The sequence below is a fragment of the Rattus norvegicus genome, chromosome 14 (assembly GCF_036323735.1).
Source record: "Rattus norvegicus strain BN/NHsdMcwi chromosome 14, GRCr8, whole genome shotgun sequence".
Taxonomy (NCBI): Eukaryota; Metazoa; Chordata; class Mammalia; order Rodentia; family Muridae; genus Rattus; species Rattus norvegicus.
The window spans coordinates 95746470-95773112 of NC_086032.1; the positions used below are offsets into that span (position 1 = coordinate 95746470).

The 26643-nt window shown below is 43.3% G+C and overlaps 1 protein-coding gene across 3 annotated transcripts in view; it reads left to right on the plus strand.

Annotated features, from left to right (window-relative positions):
• Positions 1 to 11863: 11863 nt before the first annotated feature.
• Positions 11864 to 26643, plus strand: part of Ppp3r1 (protein phosphatase 3, regulatory subunit B, alpha) — a 49683-nt gene continuing 34903 nt past the window's right edge. Inside the window, exon 1 of one of the 3 annotated variants that reach the window (XM_006251517.5) lies at positions 11864 to 12057. In XM_006251517.5, coding sequence (XP_006251579.3) covers positions 11917 to 12057 — 141 coding nt within the window. In that variant the 5' untranslated portion in view covers positions 11864 to 11916. Of the gene's footprint in view, positions 12058 to 23303; positions 23626 to 26643 lie in introns of those variants that run through there. The other 2 variants (XM_063273012.1, NM_017309.3) reach the window with 2 other exon arrangements.

Genomic DNA, 26643 nt, shown 5'->3' on the forward strand with positions numbered 1-26643 from the left:
AAGAGCTTTGTTGAGTAACTGTGAAATTTAGTGTAGGCCAGGTCACGAACCAATATTTTATTTTCCAGGTTTTGTCCTTTAGAATGCAAACTTCTTAAACACTTGCATTATTTCATGTGTGTGGTTGCTTTGCTTATATGTGTATATCTGTGTATCACATTTGCGCCTGGTGCCCACAGAGGCCAAAAGAGGATCCCCTGAAACTGGAATTACAGAAAGTTATGTGCCACCATGTAAACACTGGAACTTGAGCCCTGGTCCTCTCTAAGAGCAGCAAGTGTTCTTAACCACTGAGCCATCTTTCCAATTTCGTTGAAATTTTTACACGAATTCTATCTAAAAATATCTCTGGGCCAGTGAGACGGCTCAGGAATAGGAACATTACCAACTTGACACAAACATAGACCTATCTGGGAAGAAGAAATCTTAGTTGAAAAGATTCCTCCATAAATTTGCCTACCTGGGCAATGGCGGCCCATGCCTTTAATCCCAGCATTTGGGAGGCAGAGGCAGGCAGATATCGAGGCCAACATGGTCTACAAATTGAGTCCAGGACAGCCAGAGCTATTACACAGAGAAACTGTGTTGAAAACCAAAAACCAAAACCAAAACAAAACAACACAAAAAACTTGCCTATCGGTAAGTCAGTGTGGTATTTATGTGTGAAGACCCAGCACACTGTGGGAGCACCTCGGGCAGGTAGCCCTAAATTGTCTAAGAAACAGGCTGGGCAAGCCATGAGAGACTAGGCAGTAGGTGGCATGACTCTATGGTGTCTGCTTCATAGTTACTGCTTCCAGGTTCCTTCCTTGAGTTCCCATCCAGGATTCTTTAAGTGATAAACTGAGATTTGTAACATTAAGTAGACCCTGCCTCCCAGGTTGCTTTTGGTATCGATATTTTATCACAGCCATAAAAACTCTATTAAGACGGACACTTGCTTCAACAACTGATGGACTGAGTTCTCCCCCTGGGACCCACAGAAGAGAACTGACTTTGTCAATTTGTCCTCTGACCTCCTCACGAGCACCTTTGCACATGCACAAACACACACACACACACACACACACATACACACACACACACATACACAGAGAGAAACGCAGATACAACCCCACACACAGTCACACACACTCACACAAACACAGACACACACACTCATACACACATACACACACACACACTTTCACAAAATAAAATATTTTATCGAAACAGAAATATTTTAAATTTTTTTCATTTTATAAACACAGTACAGCTCCAGAGATTAAAACCTTAAATAATGGGGTTGGGGATTTAGCTCAGTGGTAGAGCACTTGCCTAGCAAGCGCAAGGCCCTGGGTTTGGTCCCCAGCTCCGAAAAAAAGAAAAAGAGAAAAAAAAAACCTTAAATAAATGACCAACAAAAGAAGAGTTTGTGGGATAAATAGCGGGGGAGACTTCTTGGAACGAACCCATCAGTTACAAAACAAGTTCTTTCCTTGCTAAATCAGAGAGATTATAGGACAGCAGATAAAAAGGCTGTCCTATATAAGTGCATGTTCATGGAATAGCTCCCACCGCTAGAGAGCATTTTAAGGCATCTATTGTTTACGATAAAGAACGAGGAATTATTATTTACATGCAAACACTATTTTTAATTTTTTAACGTTGTATGTGTGCGTGTACGTGGAGGGATCCACACATGTGAAGGTCAAACGACAACTTGTAGGAGTCAGTTCTCTCCTTCCAACCTATGGGTGCCTAAGACATAGTTCAGGCTGTCAGGCTTGGTAGCAAGTGCCTTTACCTGCTAAGTCATGTTTGCTAAGCTTGTTTGCAAACAACTGAAAATGAAACAGACATTTACATAAACCTATGGTACAGGTGAAATCTCTTGACTAATCCAAAAGCTTAGGTTCCCCACCCTGAATAAAGTCACTGGGTTTCTTTAATTTGCCTGGTTATATAATTGAATCTGTCACTTGTAAACAAACAGCTCTATTGCTTCACAGTTCTGGATCCGTGGGTTGGTAGCACTGTTTTCCTGTGGAGGCCGAAAGCTTCACGCTGATTTATTCTTTCCCCAACCCTCTGCCTTCCTTCCTTATTTTTGCCATTCCTCCTTTGTTCCTTTTTGGTAAAAGTGGGTTGAAGACAATTAAAAGGAATTAGATGTGAAAAGAAATGCAGGCTCTAGGACTTCCCCATACAGAGAATATAAACACGTAATGACTTTTAATATCCTCTGTCCGCCTACCCATATGCTTTCTATGCAAGGTAGCTGATTTCCCACACACGGAACTCTCCCTGGCTTTAAACAGAGCTCGGCATGCACAGGACACATGGGGGTGTAGTTCAGGAGGAAAATGGGGGAGTAGGCAGAAAGAGTGTGGGTGAGTTAACATTCACATGCAGTGTTGATTCCAAGGCCACCTTCTGCTGCTGTTCTGCAATAATTACTTTGACTGCTGGCAAACTAGAAGACTTTTTATATTGGTGTTTATGGGAAACATGTGTAAGATATACTGTCTTTTCTTTCAAGGGTGTTAAGCTTTCGAAATGTACTGTAGAGGCTTCCACAGCCAGATGCAATCTGCATCAATTTTCTCAGGTTTGCTGTTCTCAGTAAGAGACTGTCATCCCAAGGGCTGTGAAGTCTGGTCAGACTCATAAACTAGCCTGTCTATTAATCAAAGTACGGCTCAAGATTGCATCTTGTTCTCAAAAGTTGATTGTCACTCATCAACTGTGCCACTTTGAAGGTTTTCGTTTTTTTGTTTCTGCAGACAACATAAGAAAGTAAGGCTGGGACCTGAGCATGCAGAAAGAGAAGCAGAGTCCCCTGCGTATTAGGAATAAAACCCCAGTGGGACTTCTTTTGATGTGCCTGACTCCCTCCATGATCCCACTTAAGATGTGGCACCCTTAGGCAGAGGCCACTTTGCTTTGAATCATGTGATCATTTTCGTGAGACCCCCCCTCACACTCATTTCTAACAGCAATTAGTCCTAATCGGTTACCCACAATTAAAACGCAGGAGAGATAGATGGCTCAGAGGCTAAAAGCACTTGTTGCTTTTGTAAAGGACCTGGGGTTCAGTTCCCAGAACCCACAAAGTGGCTCCTAGCCACCCAGAAGTTCAGTTCCAGAACACCTGATATCTCTGATGAGTTCCTTTGGCACCAGGCGTTCCCACAGTGAAGACTTAACATGAAAGCAAAACACTCATGCACATAGAAACAAAATCAATAAACCTAAAGTTAAAACATCTCCACAGACGTTAGATGGTTAGGGTGCATATTTGATTTTTTTAAATTTACTTTTCATGGTGTAAAAGTAAATAGAGACCACAAACCTTTAAGCCCCTCCAACAATGACATGAAATTCTAGAATGTTCTCTATCCCTCCTGTGCTGCCGGTGTTCAAATATACACACAGATGTGTACCACTACATACACACATACCAGATTTTTATTTTCGAACATTTTCGAGCTCCTCCCGTACATCCCTATTACTCTTAAACCTCTGGACATGGTAAGTCATTTCTATGCCAAAGAATCCCTTAAAACATCCCGGTTTAATGTACTGATGGCTTTTCTTCTTCTGAAACAAAATGCTCTGGGCAGAATCCTAATGGCTGCGTCATCAGGGTGGAAAGAAGGATCCTTGGAAACTGAAAAGGGTTGCTCGAATGCCATCTTTGAAGGCTTGATCTTACGTCCAGGAATATAAGTAATCTAATAGTATAGGACATTTGATAGGGATGCTGGTCTTATAAAGTCATCTTGCTCTTGTAATGTTTTACAATAAACTATCTCTTATTAGTTGACAAGTTCATACATACAAATGATGCGTTTTGATCATGTCCACCCCCAAACTCATCCCATTCCTCTCCTCTCAGGAACCCCCCACACACTCCTCTTCCTACTCTATGTCTTTTGTTTTGCTGCTCTTTGTATTTTGGTTCTGTGGAACCTACAGAGTCCATTAGCATTGCTTACTGGAAAACTGTCTCTGGCAAACAGGATTTCAGTGGCCTAGTAGGATATAAATGTTGTTAATGAGAATTTGAATTTTAACAATGGCTTAAAAATAATGCACACAGCTGGGCATGCAGATACAAGTCTGTACTACAACACTCGAGAGGTAGAAATAGGAGGATCAAGAGTTCCAGGCCATCCATGGCTACAGAGTGAATATGAAGACAGTCTGGGCTACATGAGACTCTGTTGCAAAAGATGTATTACGGGGTTGGGGATTTAGCTCAGTGGTAGAGCGCTTGCCTAGGAAGTGCAAGGCCCTGGGTTCAGTCCCCAGCTCCAAAAAAAAGAACTAAACAAACAAACAAACAAACAAACAAAAGATGTATTATTGACTTTACCCGGAGGCCAAGCAAAAGTTCCAGTCTCATAGAAAATAAGAGATATCAGTAGAATGTCTAATTACCACAATGTTAGAGGAATGTTTGTCATATATATAGTTTCTATGTTGAGACATCTTTCTGTTCTCAGAACTTTTAATGTGAAAAGATGCTGGAGTCTGTCTAAATGCCTTTCCTACATCTATGGAGATGACTGTGTGATTCTGTCCTTGAGTCTCTTGAGATAATTTATAATATTGATTGATTTAGTTGTAGCCAGCCATCCCTGGAGCTCTGGAGAAAACTCAAGTTGATCATGGTCATCTTCTTGAACTCACTTTGCAAGCCCTGGGGAAGTTTTAATGTTCACACATCTCCTAGATGTCTCTTTAACTTACATGTTCATATACGTATATTTGAAAAGGAAGGTTCATCCTCTAGGACACTGATCCATGTGACTTAGCTAATTAAGATGAGGTGCTGAAGTAGAATGGTTATGAAGAGTCTCTGAGAAACTAGGAGGAGGCTGATGAGAGCTGGACTTGGCTGCTCGGAGAGTTTCCTGAACTGAGGAGCGCACTCGTGGAGCAGAAGTTACGATGCTTAACAAGTGTGAGACTGTAATTTTATAGATGAGAAAATGCACCCCACAAAGGGACCCACACTGGACCTTGCCAAGTCTACCCACTGGCAAGGACACAGAACTAGGTTACTTTGGTGCTTTCAACAAGGCCTCTGAGAAAATTTTGGGTCAGCCTAGTTCTCAAGAGCTCTCATATAGCCCAGGGTAGATAGGTAGCTGAGGATAACATTATGCTAGTGATCGGTCTGCTTCCACCCCCAGGGTGTCGGGACTACAAGTATGTTCCTGTTGTGTGCCCCATTTCATGTGATGTTGGGAATGGAACCCAAGACGTCATGTTTACTAGGCAAGTGCCTGACCCTCTGAGGTACATTCTTAGCCCCTCCATAACTACCTCTGAGGACTCTTCCATTGAGTAAACTCCCTATAGTAACTCATGCCAGTAAATACATATTAATATTTATAATTATAAGATATGGTAGGTGTATTACATTCTGTCCTGCAGAATCAGGCCCAGTCATCGCTCCTCTTTAATTACACATCATCCAACAATTATCACAGTCTTGTGTGACTCTTTTATCCTCGGTGTGGACAAGGTAGCATTTCATTGTGTAGTATTAGCCAGCCTCAACATGCCATGGAGACCATATGACTTTGAATTTGCTGTTAATTCTATGGCCTCTGTTCTCCTCCTCCAAGTGCTGGGATTAACGTGTAATTCCTAGGACAATGTTGCAGTGTTTTATTCAATCTATATATAGGAGACAGAGCAGCATATGCACAAAATGTCACTTTTGAAGACTGGAGCGTTTTAAAAATTTAATTCAATTCAAGAATTCAATTGACATTCAAGCAATCAAGCAGTAGGGACTTAGCTCAGCGGTAGAGAACTTACCTAATGTACCTGAGTTCCACCCTCAGTACCAAAAAAGCAAAAAGAAAGGAAGAAGGGAAAAAATGGTAATTTTGAAACACACAAATCAAAAGGACAATACGTTTTATGATATCAAGTCTCAGTGGCCCAAATTTGTGCTCCGGGGCTCATAGCCAGGGCCTTGTACCATGACTGTCAGGCTGTGTTAAGTAAATATACAAGCCAGGCATGGTGGTGCATGCTTACAACCCCAGTATGGGAGACAGACACAGATCAGCAGCACGTGCTGGCCGGCCAGCCTAGGCTAATTGATAAGCTCCAAGCCAGTAGGAGACTCATTTCAAACCACAACGTGATGGTGCCCGGAAAGAAATAACACCCAAGCTTTCACTCATCTCCACGTACGTGCACACACGTGCATACAGGGATGCTTCCCCACTTTGTATTTTAATAACTTATTTCATATAGATCCAAACTCCACTTGAGCAGGGCACTTCATGCCTGTAATCCAGCACTCGAGAAATGAGGCAGGAGGATCATGTACTGAAGGTCACATAGCAAGTTTAAAGCTCACCTGGCCGACATGAGACCCTGCTCAAAAGAAAGGAAAAAAACCTGCCAATTGTACAATATAATAATAAAATGACATTATGGAGGACTAAATGTTCAAACCATGGAAACATAGCATGTCTATAGTTAAAACTTTAACAGATGGTTTAAAATTTTACTTTTTCTTAAGTCAGACATAGCAACATACGGCTGTAATCCCATTGGTGGTAAACTAGAGGCAGAAGGATCCACTATACAAGGTCATCTTCAGTGAGATAGCGAGTCTGGGGCGGTCCCAGGATTCTCCATTGTACATGAGATCCTGTCTCAAAAAACAAACAAACAAACAAACAAACAAACATTTACTTCCTTACACATCTGTGACCCATGTACCCCAGACTCATGTAAACAAAATTGTAACGAGAAAAGTCTGCGTTACAAACAATACATGGTATAATCTAGTGAAGAGGGATATTATGTTAAAAAAAAAACAGAGAAGTACATTTCTGCTATTTCTGTATGTAGCCCAGAACATTCTAAATGAGAAAACGGTGAGTTTGTGACTAAAATCTGTCTCCATGACCTGATCTGACCATTCTTTTACATAAAAACCTAATGAAGCTGCATTATTGGACCTTACTTTGTTCCCTCTCTTCATTTTTTCTTTCTTCCCTCCCTTCTATCCTTCCTCACCTTCATTCCCCTTCTCCTGCTCCCTCCTCCTTGTGGAAGGTGGGGAATGGGGCGTGACTTTATTTTGTTTGTGGGGTGGGCAAGATGGCGGCTTGGTAGTGCTAAGAACTTGAGAGCCCAAGGCTGCTTCCTCAAAGTTCCTTCTGTTGAGGCAACAAACGCCAGAAGGTCCACAGACAAAGTGGTGGGAAGCCTACTCCACCGAGGCCAGGAAGTCCAAATCTTGGGCCTCAGGCCCAGACCGCCTCCAGAAGAATTCCCTGTAGATTTAAATTCCTTCTCCTATGCTTGAAGCTGCACAGTGCATTCTGGGTTTTTTGCCTTCCTAGCATTTCTACAGGAGGACAGCTTCTTGTGCTTCTTGTTACGGCGCCTCAGGTCACTAACTGCAGTAGAAACCAGGCGGTCAGGGATGTTAGCCAGGTACATCATCACCTAGCAAGGTGCGAAGGCAGGTCACGGCAAAACAGCCGGAAGTCACTAGGGTTGTTTCCAAAGTATGTCTGAGCTTCTCTCAGCCTCTGCAGCTCCTTTTTGACTTCCTCCTGTCTTGCCTCCCAAGTGGCCTGTTAATGACTGGTTGCCTGTTGCCCCTCAGTAATGGCAGATGCCTCCTCCATCTTCTCCATTTGGAGGCGCGCGCACACACACACACACACACACACACACACACACACACACACACGGTGGGGAGGGAGGAGCATCACCTTATAATGTGCCCTCTTCTTAATCCCCCAACAGCTCTAATAACCTTATAGATAAGAGGCCTCATTCCACATAGAGATTATCCACTAAACCTTTAATATTTACAAATTTAAGTGTGACAAATTCTACTACAAAATAGGTTTCATTTTACGCAATCTCTTTTTACACTCTACCATTGAGAATGTCTTGTGTTGCCCCACTATTTAGAAAATGTCAAAATATAAGACGTAATCACACGGTTCTAGGTTTCCCAGACACACAAAAGTTGTTTCTTGTATTACATCAAGAAGTGTGCTCAATAAATGGCATACTTCAATGCGTCATGGTGAGCAGTATTTTACTTTTTATTTGATTCAACCCTATCACAGCCAGTCTTGCTCGGTCTTATCTAAGGATTCACCCAGCACTGTAGACGGTACAATCTCACTTAAGTATTTCCTGTGGTCTGCAGCAGTGTCTAAATAAATCCAACCTCTTACTCTTGGGTAAATTCACTATAATTGCTATTTTCGTGCTTTGTGGAATCCAGTTGTTTTGGTTTGGTTTTGGTCTCTCAAAAACAATTAAAAATAGAAATACCATATGACTCAGTTCTTCCAGTCCTGAGCTTGTACCTGAAGATATGCTGCCTACAGAGAGTCAGCACAGATATGCACTGTGCTGCATTCGAAAATAGTGCAGAAATGGAAGCATCCCGATGCCCATCAATAAATGGATGGAAATTTCAAACAATGGTGTATACACAATGGAATTTTACTCAACTGCAAAGAAAAAATGAAAAATTCAGGAGAATGAGTGGATCAGGAAATTACATTAAGTGAGGTAACCCACACACAGAAAAAAAAGTGCATGTTCTCTCTCATGTGCATATGCTACATTGTAAAACACACACACACACGTACACACACATACACACATACACACACACATACACACACATACATACACACACACTCACATACACACACATACATACATACACACACATACACATACACACACATACACACACGTACACACACATACACACACGTACACACACATACACACATACACACACATACACACACATACACACACGTACACACACATACACACATACACACACACATACACACACATACATACACACACACTCACATACACACACATACACATACACACATACTCACATACACACACATACACACACATACACACACATACATACACATACACAAACATACACATACACACACACATACACATACACACACACAGAGACACACACACATACACATACACACACACATACACATACACACACAGAGACACACACACATACACACACACACACACACACACACACACACACACACACCACCGCTGGGGATTAAATGAAGTTATTCGAGGTTGATTGAGAAATGCTCCCAGCCTCCACAAACTCAATTTAAGTTCTTGGCCCCAGATGGTCTTACTGTTTGGGTGAGATACAGAACTTTTAGGAAATGCAGCTTTGCTGGAAGAAGGATGTCACTGGAGGCAGGCTTTAAAGTTAATAGTGTCACCCCATTCACTTCCTGTTCCCTCTCTCTCTGCTTCCTGGGTATGGATGACACTATTAACAGGCAGCTCCCTGATCATGCTGCCACGTGATGCCTTTTCCACCATGATGGATTCTATCATTCTAGAAATACAAGATAAACCCCTTCTTTCTTACGTTGATTTTGTCAAGGTATCTTATCACATCAGCATAAAGGAAGCAATACAATGGGTAAAGAAAGCCTAAAATACTAAAACAGCGGCTGACTTGATTACTTTTTTTTCTTGCTGTGATGAAATACTTGGACCAAAGCAACTTAAACAGCTCACTTCGGTCCACAATTTGAGATGCATAAAGTCCACCCTGCTGGGGAAATAAAGCAGGCGCCTGAAGCAACTGGTCATGTTGTAGCCACAATTAAGCAGAAAGCAGCTGAGGGAGAGGAACGACTGTGATCGAAATATAATGCACAGTTTTAAAAAAAAGATTTAAAGAAGCAGAAAGCAATGATTGGGTTTTGTTTATATTCTCTTTTTTATGACGTCGAGGACCCCAGCTTAGGGAATGCTACTGCCTCCAGTGGGCAGGTCTTCCCATTTCAGTTAACCTAAAAAGGAAAATTCCCGTAGGCATGTCTGGAAGCACATCTCCTACGTGATTCCAGATTTCAGGTCACAAATATACATGATGATACTCAAACTACCACTTTATCCTTGTTATTTTAATTTTTATTATTTGTTTGCTTACTTTTGAGACAGAGCTCCAGTCTGGTTTTAAACTTTCAGAGAGATCCATCTGCTTCCGCTTCCTGAGTACTAGAATAGTACGTGTGTGTGTGTGTGTGTGTGTGTGTGTGTGTGTGTGTGTGTGTTCCCTCCTTGTGTATTTCAGGGATTGAACTCAGGGTGTCGGTGTCTTGGCAGTAAGCACCTTGATTCGATGAGTTCTCTAACCATCCAAAACACGTCACTTTAAGTCATAACCTTCCAGCCCTTTCTGCTGAGGTCCTATCTTTATTTCATAATGTAAAATATAATACAACTTCAAAAGTCTCCATAGTTTGCAACCATTTCAGCAGTATGGAAGTCCAAAAGTCCAATCCCATCCAAAACTCAAAATAAGTTTTGTGAACTCCAATGAAATAAAGAACAAGCTATGAACTGCTGACAAAAATGGCGAAGAAGAGATATTCCCATTCTAAAATTAAACAATTGAGGCACGGCAAGGAATCATTGGAGTAAAGAAAGGCAAAAATCCATCAGGAGAAACACTCAATTCTGCAGCACTGTATTCAGCCCCTGGAATTCATGATAGAACGGGCCGTGCTCCACTTGGTTTAGGTGGCCTCGACCCTCTAACTCTGCAGCCTAGAATACATGAAGTTTATTAGTCCAGTTCCACTTCACACCTGCGGCTTCCATCAGTGACTGTTTCCTGCTCCTGGCATCTCCACTATCCTTGGCTCTACATTGCACCTCAGGCTCTACCTTCACAGCTTTACACAATGGCCTCTGTCCCTGCCACACATTGCCTGCCTCTGGTTACTTTCTGAAAGTGTTGCATCGTCCAGAACTACAGAGGCGGTTTCACAGGATGACACTGTGGCATTAATGTTTCCAGCTCCAGACATGGTTCCTTTGTATCCTTTGGACCACAGCTGTGTAAGCTTTTATGTGCCAATCCTTTGGAAACACTTCCCCGGACTCCTCTCCAAGAAGCAGTGGACCCCTTTAGTGTAGGCTTTCTTCCTTCAAATAAAACTTGATCATCACAAGACAGAGTCTCCAACGGAAGAGGCTTTGCCTTAGGATTCCTTTCCTATTTCTCAGTCTAAAGCAGGAGTTTTTTCCTTCAGTCTGATGGAACCATTACAATTACTTTCTCTGCTACCACCGGTTTCTTCCTGTGCAGAGTCCCCACTGGCAACGTAGACTGTGTCCCCTCAATCTGTGAACCAAAAAGATCCATCTTTCCTTAACTTGTTCATCAATACTTTTTACTCTAGTGGTAAGAAAAGTAGCTATACACACAAACAAGGTCTTTTCTTGGTGTTTACTCTTTCAAGATTATAAATGAGGGTACAGTAAACAAACCCCAGAAATGACCACTCCATAGTTAGGAAGGTGTTTATTGTAGGTGAGAGAGAGACAACAGTCAGAGGCATCTGGAAGGGTCCAAAGCAGAGAGAAAAAGAAGCAGACTGGCCAAACCCATGTCAAATTCATACATTTTACTATTTATTTGAGGCAAGGTCTCACTATGGCTGGCTTAGAGCTCTCTATGTAGGGGATGGAGGTGGGGAGAGAGGGGAACAGCCTGGTCTTGAACTCACAGTTACTGACCTGCTTTTGCCTCCTGAATGGATTAAAGATGTGTGCTACTATGCCCAGTTAATTCATATTTTAAGAGTATCATTTATACTATCAAGTTTCCATTAACAGATAAATAGACTGTCAGTCACTGTCCAGCTTAAGTAGGCTTTTGTAGGAAACCCACCGTCTGTGAGACAGTCTCTGTGCAATGGTTTCTATGGAACAATGAGTTTGGGGTGGAATTTAGAACCCGGCAGAATCCTTTTCTGCTGTGTACAGAAGGAATGCCCCATTTCCTCTGCCACTTCTGGCACTGGGAAACGCTTCCTCAGCCACACCATGGAGCAAGGAACGGACTTGCAGTCACAGATTTTCTTCCCTACAGAAAAGAATTTTTGGAAAAAAGGCAAAGACCACTTCAGGCAAAATAAGTACCCATTCTCGAGGGAACTTTATAACCTGATTTTTGCTGACAGAAAGGTACAAAGGTATTCTTAAGTCTGGGGTTCTTGGGCGGGGACCTATGCTTTATTTAGGTGGAGGAGTTGATGTTTCCTCTAAATCTTTCAACACCGCCTGTACCACAGCCTGACATTTCTGCAAGTGGTTCTAATTGACTCCCGTTTCTCTATACATGGCAAGCATATAAAATCAGACATGATTTCTAGTTTAGTAAGATCATGAACAAAGGTGAGTATTTTGGAGGAACAATATGCCAGAATATCTTAAAGAACAAGAAATGTTGTTTCTCCTTTAACCCAGATATTCCATATAGATAAATGGCAGAGATGACCGTTTGGACACCAGGGAACTTTCAGGTTATCACCACAATGCACAATAAGCTATGACGTATTGTGAAATTTCTCACTATTTAAAGGCAATTGTGGAGACACTGAAGCCTACTGTTGCTTATGATCAAAGATAGCTATCAATATGCCTCCCTTTTTCTTCTAAAAATTATCTTATATTTGAATTATGTATCCATGTATGAAGGCGTGGTGGACATGAGCACAGGTGCCTTCAGGAGCAAGTGGTGTCGAATACCTGGGAGCTGGAGTTACAGTTGGTGAGAGCCTGCCAGGATGGTGTTAGGAGCCTTCATGAGAGCAGCCCGTGTTGTTTACTACAACACCTTCTTTCCAGCATCCTTCTCCCAGTTGTTTAAAGCTTTCTTTTCCTATAATTTTCTTCTTCCCCCCAGTACCAATTATATCCCTGGGTTCTTTCTTCCATCGCTGAATAAGGAAAAGAGGTAGATATTTCAGGTCCAACTTATCCCAAGGTTGATTACAAGGTCTCTACTAAAATGACTTCCGACGTCTACTTGGGTGTTCCCATGAACTCAAGCTACTATCCTGCCTTTTCTTTTCAGTGCTGGGGATTAGGCCTAGGAGCTTTAGCACTAAAGGTTTACAGTTTGTCCTTGCACCAAATGTCCAGCTCAACACTTTAACATCTTCCTTTACATTCAAACTCACCTCTCCTCAAAAATAGCCAGACTTCCGACTTCTTTCTCTTAATGGTATCAGCAGTTTTGGTCCTCTTTATAAATTTTTTTTGTTTAGTTTATATGTATGAAATTTTTGTCTGCATGTGTGTTTGTGTGCCACATATGTATCTCATGTTCGTGGAGCCCAAAGAGCGTGTAAGTTTCCCTGGTCTCAACTGGGTTGTGATCCATCATGTAAACTCTGGGACTTAAACCCCCATCCTCTAGAAGTGTGGCAAGGGTCTTGACTGCTTCCAGCTCCTTGGAGTTTGAGGCAGCCGGTCACACTGCATCTGAAGCCAGGAAGCGGAGGAAGATGGTGCTGGTGGCCAGCTAGTTCTGTTTCCTTTATGTAGCCCAGTACCAGACCTAGGGAATGGTGCCTTCCTCTTTTAGGGTGCATCATCCCACTTTAATTACCCCAATCAAGCAAGCCCCCCCCCAAACAGGTGATTCTAGACCCTGTCTAGTTGGTAATCAACATTAACCATCTCAATGAGGTATTTCAAATGTTTGCTTTTATCAGGAACATTAGATTTCCTTTTGTACCATCACACCAAAACTTAATGGAAAGAGAAAAAAGGAAAGAATAATGTAGTTATTTTGTTTTAGCCATGTGTTTTTTGTTTGTTTGTTTTGTTTTGTTTTAATGTGTATTTTGGATTTATCTCTCAATGGGTTCGAAATCATTACTTTCTGTATCAGAGATTCTTCTGATTACATGCCTGTATTTTATGCAGGACACCCAACACTAACAGAATGTAAATTGTGAACACAGGAACACTAGCAGGGACAGTGGAACCAGTAAGCAGGCTACCTTTAGGTCCTGGCAAAGTTGGAGCTGGTCCTCCACCCCTGCCACTGCTGATAGGACACCGAAAATTAGCACATAAAGAAAATAAGATTCTCATAACAAGAATGTTAACAGACCTCCTTCAAAATGTCATTTTATTAAATTGTCACTGGGGAACACACTGTCCTCTTTTCAGGTTAATCGTCTTGAAAGGGATTTTAAAATGGGGCTGGGAAGGTGGCTCAACGGAGAAAGCACTTGCCACACAAGCCTACAGACTTGAGGCCAAATCTTACCTGTGCGATGATCTATAGTGAGGTGCAGAGCAGAGAGAGAGGAATCCTGGGAAACAGGATTGGATAGCCATCCTGGCCTATGTAAGGGCAATCAACAAGACAGAGACCCTGTGTCAAACACACATCTACATGTACACCATGGTATACACACACACACACACACACACATACACACACACACACACACACAGAGAGAGAGAGAGAGAGAGAGAGAGAGAGAGAGAGAGGGAGGAAGAGGAAGGGGAGGGGAATGGAGAGGGGGAGAGGAGGGGGGGAAAGGGGGGAAAAGGAGAGGGAGAGGAACCCAATATACATACATATAAAATAAAAAAGATGACAACCCGCTACTATTTTTTAAAAAGAGAATTTATAAAGAACCTCGAGGGCAATTTTAAGGGAGCTCAAGAGAAAGAAACAACAGGGTGGACAAGCTGGTAGTGGAATTATGGGTGTTTGTGAGAAGCTTGGTGTGGGTGCTGAGTACTGAACCTGGGTCCTCTGAAGGAGCAACGTGTGTTCCCAACTGCTGACTATTTCAGCCCTTCCCTCCCATCCTCTTAGTGATTCTGGAAACTCTGGGGAGCCCCACACTGGGTACTATATCTTACCAAGGAAATTAGTGGTTTCTTTGGGGGTCGCTACTCTTGACAATAGAACGTAATAGGAAACTTGAAGACGATTTTATTATGAGTTTGGGAGAAAGTAGCAGGACACTGGCAATACACCTCATCATCTTGTCAGTGTTCTATTACTCTGAACAGATGCCATAACCACCACAACTCAAAAAAGAAAGCATTTAATTGGTGCCTACAGTTTCAGAGGTTTAGTCCATTAACATCATGGCAGGAAGTGATACACAGGCAGACGCGGTACCAGAAAGGTAGCTGGGAAACCTGAAAGCCCCCACCCCAATGACACATTTCCCCTTACAAGGCCACACCTACTCCAACAAATGGTGCCACTCCCTAAGCATTCAAATCTATGAGCCTACGGGAGCCATTCTTACTCAAATGGCCACATATTCTGGCCACCACATATTCTGGACATATCATAATGCAAATACATTCAACCCAACCTCAAAAGTTCCCGTAGTCTATGACAGTCTCAACACCGTTTAAAAGTCCAAAGCTCAGGGCCCGGAGAAATGGCTCAGTGGTTAAGAGCACTGACTGCTCTTCCAGAGGTCCTGAGTTCAATTCCCAGCAACCACATGGTGGCTCACAACCATCTGTAATGGGATCCGATGCCCTCTTCTGGTGTGTCTGAAGACAGTGACAGTGTACTCCCATACATTAAAATACATTAAATAAATCTTTCCTTTTGGGCTGGAGAGATGGCTCAGCAGTTAAGAGCACCCGATTGCTCTTCCAGAGGTCCTGAGTTCAATTCCCAGCAACCACATGGTGGCTCACAACCATCTGTAATGGGATCCGATGACCTCTTCTGGTGTATCTGAAGACAGCTACAGTGTATTTATATATAATAAATGAATAAATCTTAAAAAAGAAAAGACAATAATTTAAAAAAAAAAATAAAAAAAATAAAAAAAAAAAGTCCAAAGCTCAGTCTCTTCTGAGACTCAAGACTGTCTTTTAACTGCAGCCTACCCCCTCCACCCTGAGGAAATCAAAGTAAAAAACATCACACAGAGATCACATACTTCCCACATACAGTGGCACGGGATGTACATTACCATCCCAAAGCGGGGGGAAGGGAGCCTAACGAGGAAATGCTGGATCAAAGCAAGGCTAGACATCCGCAGGGCAAACTCCAAACATCTCCATGTTGGCAGTCGAAGAGCTCTTCGGCTCTCCAAGTCCTTCTAGCTTCGTTGACAGCAACGCACTTCTGTCTTTCAGACTGTTTTCCACATCCTGTTAGCAGGTTTTCTTGACAGGTATCCCATGACTCAGGCGTCTCCACAATCTTGAGGTCTCCGGTGAAATCCAGGCTTCACGTTTATACCATTACACAACGGGACACTCCTGCCACAGGCCTTGGCAGCCTTCCTCAGCTGCAGAGGGAGATTCCACGGCCCCTTTTCTTATATTCTTGACTGTAAAACTAGAACCACTATCTTCCATGCGTCTATGACCCATTAAGCCCTGCTTAAAGCAATTGATTGCTCAACTGGTCCACAATCCTCAAGGGCACATTCCGCCAACAAGCAGCACCACCAGGGCTATCACGGCAGTACTTGACTCCCGGTACTAACTTCCCTCTCCTAGTCAGTGATTTATTGTGGTAAGGAGACACCATGACCATGGGAACTCTCATAAAGGAAAGCATTTAGTTGGGCTTGCTCACAGTTTCGGAGTTTTAGTCTGTTATCAGCATGGCAGGAAGCATGGCAGTGCACAGGCAGAAGAGGCACCGGAGAAGTAGCTGAGAGTTCTGCACTTGGAACCACAGGCAGCAGAGAGGGCTGGCTTGGGCTTCTCCGGTTTCTGAAACCTCCAAATCCACACTTCCTCCAACAAGGCCACACCCTGAGCATTCTAATCTATAAACCTAACGGGGCCGTTCTTATTCAAACTACCACCAGGGGAGGGAGTTAGAGAGGAGGAAGAGAACCCTGCTTTTTGTAGGAATGGAGGTCAGCAAGCAGCCACAAGGCTAAAGGAGGGTAGCTTCACAGAAAGAGAAGCCAAGGTGTTGGCTACTGGTTTGCTGTACATGGCTTTTATTATATTTAAGTATGGGCCTTGAATTCCTAATCTTTCCAAGGCTTTTAACATGAAGGGGTGTTGAATTTTGTCAAATGCTTCCTCAGCAGCTAATGAGATGATCATGTGGTTTTTCTCTTTGAGTTTGTTTATATTGAGGATTACATTGATGGGTTTCCAAATGTTGAACCATCCCTGCATTCCTGGGATGAAGCCTACTTGATCATTTTGATGTGTTCTTGGATTCCGTTTGCAAGGATTATATTGAGTATTTTTGCCTCAATATTCATGAAATTGAGGAAATTGGTCTGAAGTTCTCTTTCACTGTAGGGTCTTTGTGTGGTTTAGGTATAAGCATAATTGTGGCTTCATAGAAGAAATTGGGTAGTGTTCCTTCTGTTTCTATTTTGTGGAATAGTTTGAAGAGTATTGGTATTAGGTCTTCTTTGAGGGTCTAATAGAATTCTGCACTAAACCCATCTGGTACTGGGCTTTTCTTTTCTTTTTTTCTTTTTTCTTTTTCTTTCTTTCTTTTTTTTGGGGGGGGTTGGGAGAATTTTAATGACTATTTCTTTAGGGGTTATGGGACTGTTTGAATAGTTTATCTGATCCTGATTTAACTTTGATACCTGGTATCTGTCTAGAAAATTGTTCATTTCCTCCAGATTTTTCAGTGTTGTTGAGAAAGAGAAACTGAAAGCAATCCCACTAAAATCAGGGACTAGACAAGGCTGCCCACACTTTCCCTACTTATTTAATACAGTACTTGAAGTCCCAGTCAGAGCAATCAGACAACAAAAGGAGGTCAAAGGGATACAAATTGAATGGGAAGAAGTTAAAATATCACTATTTGCAGATGATATGATAGTATACTAAAGTGACCCCAAAAGTTCCACCAGAAACTCCTAAACCTGATAAAAAAAAACTTTAGCAAAGTGGCTGAATATAAAATTATCTCAAACAAATCAGGAGCCTTCCACTACTCAATGGATAAACAGGCTGAGAGAGAAATTAGGGAAACTACACCCTTAACAACAGTCACAAATAATATAAATACATTAGTGTGACTCTAACCAAACAAGTAAAAGATCTGTATGACAAGAACTTCAAGACTCTGAAGAAAGAAATTGAAGAAGATCTCAGAGGATGGAAAGACCTCCCATGCTCATGGATTGGCAGGATTAATATAGTAAAAATAGCCTTTATGCCAAAAGCAATCTACAGATTCAATGCAATCCCCATCAAAATTCCTACTCAATTCTTTATAGAGTTAGAAAGAGCAATTTGCAAATTCAGTTGGAATAACAAAAACCCAGGATATTGAAAACTATCCTCAACAATAAAAGAATTTCTGGGGGAATCACTGTCCCTGACCTCAAGCTGTATTACAGAGCAATCATGATAAAAACTGTATGGTATTGGTACAGAGACAGGCAGGTAGATCAGTGGAACAGAATTGAAAACCCAGAAATGAACCCACACACCTATGGTCACTTGATCTTTGACAAAGGAGCTAAAACTATCCAATGGAAAAAAGATAGCATTTTCAACAAATGGTGCTGGTTCAACTGGTCAGCATGTAGAAGAATGCAAATTGACCCATTCTTATCTCCTTGTACAAAGCCCAAGTCCAAGTGGATCAAAGACCTCCACATCAAACCAGATACACTCAAACTAATAGAAGAAAAAGTGGGGAAGAGCCTCAAATACATAGGCACAGGGGAAATTTTCCTGAACAGAACACCAAAGGCTTATGCTCTAAGATCAAGAATTGACAAATGGGCCCTCATAAAATTGAAAAGTTTCTGTAAGACAAAGGTCACTGTTGTTAGGACAAAATGGCAAGCAACAGATTGGGAAAAGATCTCTACCAATCCTACATCCGATAGAGGGCTACTATCTAATATACTCAAAGAACTTAAGAAGTTAAACTCCAGAGAATCAAATAACCCTATTTGAAAAGTGGGCTACAGAGCTAAGCAAAGAATTCTCAACTGAGGAATATAGAATGGCTGAGAAGTACTTAAAAATGTTTAACATCCTTAGTCATCAGGGAAATGCAAAACAATCCTGAGATTCCACCTCACACCAGTGAGAATGGCTAAGATCAAAAACTCAGGTGACAGCAGATCCTGGTGAGGATGTGGAGAAAGAGGAACACTCCTCCATTGTTGGTGGGATTGCAGACTGGTACAACCACTCTGGAAATCAATCTGGTGGTTCCTCAGAAAATTGAACACAGTACTACCTGAGGACCCAGGTATACCACTTCTGGGCATACACCCAAAAGATGCTCCACCATACACCAAAGCCACATGCTCCACTGTGTTCATAGCAGCCTTATTTATAATAGCCAGAAGCTGGAAAGAACCCAGATGTCCCTCAACAGAGGAGTGGATACAGAAAATGTGGTGCATTTACACAATGGAGTACTACTCAGCTATTAAAAACAGTGACCATGAAATTCTTAGGCAAATAAATGAAACTAGAAAATATCATCCCGAGTGAGGTAATCCAGTCACAAAAGAAGACACGTGGTATGTACTCACTGATAAGTGGATATTAGCTCAAAAGCTTGGAATATCTAAGAAAAAATTCACAGATCATATGAAGCTCAAAAAGAAGATGACCAAAATGTGGATGCTTCAGTCCTTCTTAGAAGGAAGAACAAAATACTCATGGGAGGAAATACAGGGACAAAGAATGGAGAAGGGTCTGAAGAAAACATCATCCAGAGACTGCCCCACCTGGAGATCCATCCCTTAAGCTGTCACCAAACCCAGTCACTATTGCCGATGCCAAGAAGTGCTTGCTGACAGGAGCTGGATATGGGTGTCTCCTGAGAGGCTCACACAGAGCCCTACTAATACAGACGAGGATGCTTGCAGCTAACCATTGAACTGAACAAGGGGACCCCAATGGAGAAGTTAGAAAAAAGACTGAAAAATTCTTAAGGGGTTTGCAACCCCATAGGAAGAAGAACAGTATCAACCAACCAGACTCCACCAGAGCTCCCAGGAATTAAACCAACAACCAGTGAGTACACATGGAGGGACCCATGACTCCAGCCACATATATAGCAGAGGATGGCATTATCCAGCATCAACAGGAGGACAATCCCTTGGTCCTGTGAAGTCTTGTTTCCCCAGTGTAGGGTAATGCCAAGGCGTTGAGGTTGGAGTGGGTGGGTGGGTGTGGGAGCATCCTCATAGAAGCAGGGAGAGGGAGAGTGGGTATGAGAGAGGGGGAAATGGGCTAACATTTGAAATGTACATACATGAAATATCTAAGAAAAATAAAATTAAAAAAAAATAATCAGAATTTAGCTAAAGAAATAGAAAAGTGAACAAAAGTACACTGAAGTTTTGTTATGGATCGTGGTCCTTTCACTAATTCATAAAAAAAGAAAAGGAAAAAGAAAGGTCCAAGCGCAAGATAAACCGTGTGTAGGCTTTGGCCAGTGTCTGAAAGACAGACAGAAAAGAAGAACAAGGAAGTTATGCTTTTCTGAATTAGTCTTAGGGCTGTATGGTGACAGCTTCCCAAGGGACTTTTTGAGGGATCCTGGCAGGGAGAAGTGCGTGATCTCATTAATGAAGTAACCATTATTTCTAGCTCTTTAGCAAGGTGTTAAGTGAACCAGGTTTCTTGAGGGATAGCCTCTTGGCCAGGTTTGAGTGGCTCAGATGAATTAACTGTTAAGTGAGGAGATAACAGTATGAAATGTTCTAATCTTTTGAGCAGATCAGAATGTCTTGTCTCTAGTCAAGGCCTGAGGTATTCTGTTCTTTTGGTCAGGCCTCAAAGAGTGACAAATCTGATGTTTATCTTGCTAGAGAAATAGTCAGGGGATCCAAAGCTTCAAATACCTTCAAGGTTACTGTAACTGCCCCTGACACAGGGCATAATTCAAAAATCGTTTAGGAACCTGACCAGAGATATGGAGCCCACAAATACTTCTCGTATTTCTGGCCTCCATGTAGGACAGAGCCAAGGACATTTCTGAATTCCAACTTAGAAGAAAATTGTTTATTTTGGGGTCTTTCTTCCAACGATCTATCCCATTTCTATTTCCTGTCCTTATGATTAACACATTTTCGAGTGAATCATGTTCCTTAAAGTTTCTGAAGCAGGCAGCTTTTCAAGACTACTTTCATGTCCAAGTAATTGGCTAACCTATTTTAATTAACTCTTAAAGAACGGGACAGTAGCTTGTTTTTGTTCAGTACGAGCAAACCTCTGCAAGATATAAACCCATGACTGTTCAGACTGTCATGTCTCAATTCAGGTCCTATTCTTTTGACAATAGCAGCAACAAAAACAACAACATAATAATAAACTTAAAGATCATGTAACAAAGTAGGCTGAAAAGAACTAAAGAATCAAAACAAAACAAAACAAAAACACCACAGATCTATAAAACACCTGTGCTTTACCAGGAGAAATAGCCTTTTTTTTCTCTCTTTTTTTTTTTTTTTTTTCGGAGCTGGGGACCGAACCCAGGGCCTTGCTCTTGCTAGGCAAGCGCTCTACCACTGAGCTAAATCCCCAACCCCAGAAATAGCCTTCTTTTAATGAACCTTAGCAAAACCCTGCTACCTCCATCTCCCTTTTCATGTGATATTTTACACAGGGGCAATTATGATACATTCATGTTCTTGAAACTAGTGTTACCAGAGCCACTGCAGGTGAGGCTCAAGCTGGTTATGACCGAGGATACTTCCTTAACTACCCTTAAGTCCACTAATGTCTGAATGCCATGTTTCATGAGTGTACTATGTTAGAAACAGATACATTTGTGTCTTTCCACAACGTCTTCATTTATTGAACAAAAGTCTTAAGGCTTTGTGGTTTCAATGGCAGCTGTCTGCCAAATATTTCTGTTTTCCTTGGTCACCCTGGCTGAGGCAAACAGGGGCTTATCTTCTAATCTTATCTTCTACTCTCAGATCATGCAAAAAATATATCTGTATATACATCCATTTGCAGCTGCAAAAAGCAAGAGGACACAACAGAGTTCACAAGGTTTTATTGGTATGATAGAAATGTTGTTTGTTTGTTGAGACAGGGTTTCTTTGTGTAACAGAATCCTGGCTGTCCTGGACTCACTTTGCAGACCAGGCTGCCCTCAAATTCATAGAGATTTGCCTGCCTGTCCCTCCGGAGTGCTGGGATTAAAGGCGAGCAACACCACTGCCTGGGCATCAAGGATGTAGTTTGTTTTGATGTTAAATAGACACCCAGGCTTTAGGAAAGATGCTGGAGTGGCTGTTGGGAGTGTCATTGGTTTAAATGGGAAGCTATAGAGTTGAGTTCAGCTGTAGAGGCCAAAGAGCCAAATCCAGGCCCAGATGAAGGGATGGATGGGAGGTAGAGAAGGAAGAATAGAAAGGTGGACAGTTGGCCAAACATCAGTGATGACTTAACTGAGTTCAAGCCTCAGGGACAGTCAAGTGTTCTTTGCCTATCAGGATGGTCAGATGACAGATTGGTAGGGTTGTTACTGTTCTAGTGCTAGATGACTATTTCTTTACGGAGTCCAGGCCAGGAGGTTGCACCCTTTTCTTGGCATCACGTGCCCACCACGTTCTCGGGCCTGGTTTCCCAAACACAATTTTAACAATCCCATGTGTTGTTACAGTTTACCCTGATAAATTCATAGGGTGACACCCTTTCTGCTCCAAGCTATAAGGTATTTATCAGTCAGTGCTGTGAGTGGGGCTGGACACGTGGTACCATTTGTGTCCCCTCTGGTGCGGGCATCCCCCCAATCCTCAAAATGGAGTCAAAAGTTGGTCTCTCAAAAGCTAAAAAACAAAAAAAACTACAAAAGAACCCTACTTTTACAGAAGATGAAGCAGAAAAGAGCAGGGCATATCCTGATCTTAACTTTCTAACCATTCAAAATCTGATTAGAATAAATAACGAGAACAATTATGTTATCTGTATCACATCTCTACCAACTTATCTTTCCCTCTTAAGTATAACTTCTCTGCGTGGACGTCATTACCTTATTTCTAAGGTAAAGTAACTGACCATTACGGACATACCCTTACTACACGGACAAGTGGATAGTCTCTTAAAAGTTTCTGCATCAGCTGAAAGGCAACCTGGAGGTAGTATCTGGTGGAGTGGGAAGCAGCCTCTTGTCAGTGGCTCCCAGGGCCTAATCTGCAGCTAGCTTTGCTTCTATTTTTCCAACGGCGCACTTGACTCCACAGTGTGGGCTTGCCCGTGCCTCGCCATAGTGACACGGTGTCCCCAAGAGCGATGCAATTCAGTGGCAGGTCCTGTCACTCGCCCCATTTCCTCCTCCCAGGAGCCTTCCTCCTGCCGGCCTTCCTTCGGTCACATGACAGGAAGCGCGGCTCCCCCGACGTCAAGACGTCTGCCCCCCCCTCCATGTCCCCCGGCGCACGGTACGCAAAAAGCGCTGGCAGAGCGCTAGCGGTGCTCGGCGAGCAATCCGGTTGGAGAACGTCTGCACGGCCCGGCACGGGTTCCCGGATGTCGGCCTCCCGCAAGCTCCGCCCCGCCCCGCCCCGCGCTCGCTCCGCCCTCTGCGCGCCCTGTTTCGTGCCTTGAGGTTGCGGTCAGCGCGAGCCGCTGCAGCGATTCGGGGCCGCCCGTGAGCGTGAGGCTGCAACCCTCTCCTCCCGCCGACGCATCTCCAACCGAGACTCCGCCCGCCTCACTCCGGGCCCAGGCCCCGTTGCACCCCGCCCGGCACCGGACAGCAAAGCCGCCGTCGCCGCGTCCCAAGGAACCTACAGCCGCCGCCAGCGCCGCCCGCCTAGCAAGATGGTGAGACCTCGGCTCCCGGGTCGGGCGAGGGAGTGCCCGGGGCGTCCTCCTGGGTAGAAAATTCCAGAGGCCTGGCGGGTGCAGGTGCCGGGTTTCAAGTCCTCGGACACTTGCGCGCCCCCCGGCCCTGCGCGCTCCCGGGCCTCTGAAAGCTGCAAGGGCCCTGCAAGTCCCCCAGCCCCTGCGTGCCTCCTCCGGGCCTTCGCGCGCCCCCGGCCCCTTGCAAACGCCGGACGGCTCGGTGTCCCGGGCAAGCCGATGGGCCTCTGCACGGCCTGAGACTCGCCGCCCCCGCCCTCTGCGCGACCCTGGGCCTCCGGGCGCCCACAGCGCCGCCGCCCCCGGGTTCTTAAGTCCGTGGGCCTCCACGCAACCCGGGCCCCGCTGTCTGGCTCGCTAGCTCGGCCTTTGCCGAACCCTTGTCCGGAGGGGCTGCGCCCTCGCTACCCTCCTCCACGTGGAACCCACTTTCCGCCCCCAGATGGGTTTCCAGGTTGGGTTTTCTGAAATCCGGTGGAAATGATAGTGTACGGCAAATGGCGCTTTATGTAAGACCCACTTCTCCAGAGTTGTGCTTCCTCCCACTCACTCCGCATTTTCCAGCAGCGAGCCTTGGCAGGGATCCTTCCACTTTCTTGCCTTCGCTGGTTCTCGTATTTATTTCGCTTCTGTTTGCAACCTTAGGGCCTTTTTTAATCGTGGTTGCTTTTCTCTGTGTTGGTGAACATGAAAGGACCAGCGTGTATATTTGTTAAGACACCGGACAACTTGGTCCTAGAGAAATGCTTATACCGGTTTGTTAATGTTTTCTTAGTATTTTTATTTCTGTCTTTCCGGTGCTTGTGGTAGTTGTTTTTGGACGATGGCGATTTAAATTTTCTCTTCCTTCCCTATTAATCCGTAGGTGGAATTCACCCTGTAGTGTTTCTGGCTGACGCTAGGGGTGTGCCTCCTGCCTGTCACCATAGCCAAGAAATCTATGACGCCTTTAGCTTGTTACCTTACTGGTTCTGTAGCTCCACTTGGCCTCTGTTTCGTCTTTGCAATCAAGAATTGTGCTCACAGAAAAACGTAGCCGCGCTGCGCGCTTTATGTCAGTTACTCAAACACGATACTGGATTGTAACACTTCTTGTGAAATTCTTTTCTGTACATATCAAAGAATTTCAGGCGGGTTTGGGGTACTCACACCCTTTAATTGTACTATAAGCCCCCTCGCATGTAAGATTTAAATGCTTCAAATGTGGGTTGTTTATTGCAATTGAAGACTAATTAGGTGGTGGTCAGAGAAAGTAAGTTTAAAATATTCAAGTAAGTCAGCTTTTGTTTAAAATAATTGGGCTTACCGCCATCGTTAAAACCCATCGAAGGAGCAGCTTTAATAAATAGTTCATGATTTTGGAATGTAGAGGAATTTTTTTTTCTTAATTTGGGAAGCTGTTGAAATGACTTGGCTCCTTGAAGGTTTTAAAACTTTAGCCTTTTCCAGACCATTGAAGAGCGTTTAAGAAAGATCATTATCTGTTCATAATACAGTTGTAATACTTTGAAGTTAAGAGTTGCACTTAATATTTGTTTGATTTGAGGCTTTTTTTTCTCTGTAGCCCAGGCTACCCTGGATCTCATTGGCTGGCCTGCTTTAGTTTCATCTCTGAGATGTATACCATCATCCTATATCAGAGGAACCAATGAAAAGGCCTAGTTGTTCAAAATAGGACTTGATTCTGTCCTCACACTCATACTTCAAATGTGTCTTGCGGCTGTTACGAGGTTTATATTTTGTACAATATACAAATCTGCCAAATTGGGATATTTTGAAGCAACACAGTGACTGGAGCTAAGAAATGCAACGTGATTTGGGGGCTGACAAGGCTTTGGGGGCTTAATGGAACTTTGTATATGTTTATTTGAAGATCAGTGTCTATTGCAGTGATTTTTTTTTAAATATTTTAAGTTTTAACTGTGTATATATGGGGAGAGAGGGTGCTTTAGGAGACCAGAAGAGGGCCAGATCCTCTGGATTCTGAGTTACATGTAATTGTGGGGATCAAGCCTAGTTTCTGAAAGTGTGGTGTGTTCTCTTAACCACTGAGCCTGCCCGCTCGAGTTACCTCCCCCCCCCAATTTGTACCTCTGGTACTAAAAATTAAGTTTTGGCATCTGTGTTGCATGTTCTTTACCACAGCTGTTCCCTCAGACCGTTGACTTTGTTGTTTATTGAGACATGATTTCTCTGTGTGGCCTTGGCTGTCCTTGGTCAGGTTGGCCTTGAACTTACATACATCTGCTTGCCTTTGCCTTATGAGTGCTGGGAGTAAAGGCATGTACCACCATCACTGCGCAGCCCACTGATTCTTAAATTGCTTATCTTTTGGGGACTCTGTTTCTTAGTCTTTCACAATATTTTCAGATTCGTTTTATAATATCTAACAGGTCGTTTCCTTGGTTTTTGTTTGTTGGTTGGTTGGTTGGTTGTGTGTGTTTGGTTTGTGTCCCTCCCCCCCCCTCCGGCTTCCTTTAAAACTTTCCCAGTTCACATTGGCCTTGCTCTCCATCTTCCCAGTTCTGCCCTGGCATGGGAACAATCGTGGTGTGATTCCCCACTATATCGGTTTGGTATCAAGACCATGTGCATAACTTGGCTTGGCAGTGAAAACATGTTGGGCTTCTGAGTGATCTGGGTAGTTTTCCATGCTTAAGCCTGCATTTCTGGAAAAAATTCATTACCTTCAGAAAAGCTAATTCCTAGTGGGTACCACAGAATTGTTAGATTTTCATAATAGATTTTGTAGTTTTAATTTACCGCCTGATTGATGTAAGTGGGAAAGTAAATGGGATTAAACTTCTTATGGAGTCTGTGTTGTGTGTGTGTGTGCCTGCATGCCTGCTCACTCACGACCCTGTAGAGGTCAGGGGTGGACATTGGGCGCCTTCTTCCAGAGCTCACCACTTTTGTTTTTGAGACAGGCTCTCTCACTGAACTTTGACCTTCCTGACTGGTCTGTGCTGGCCAGTGAAC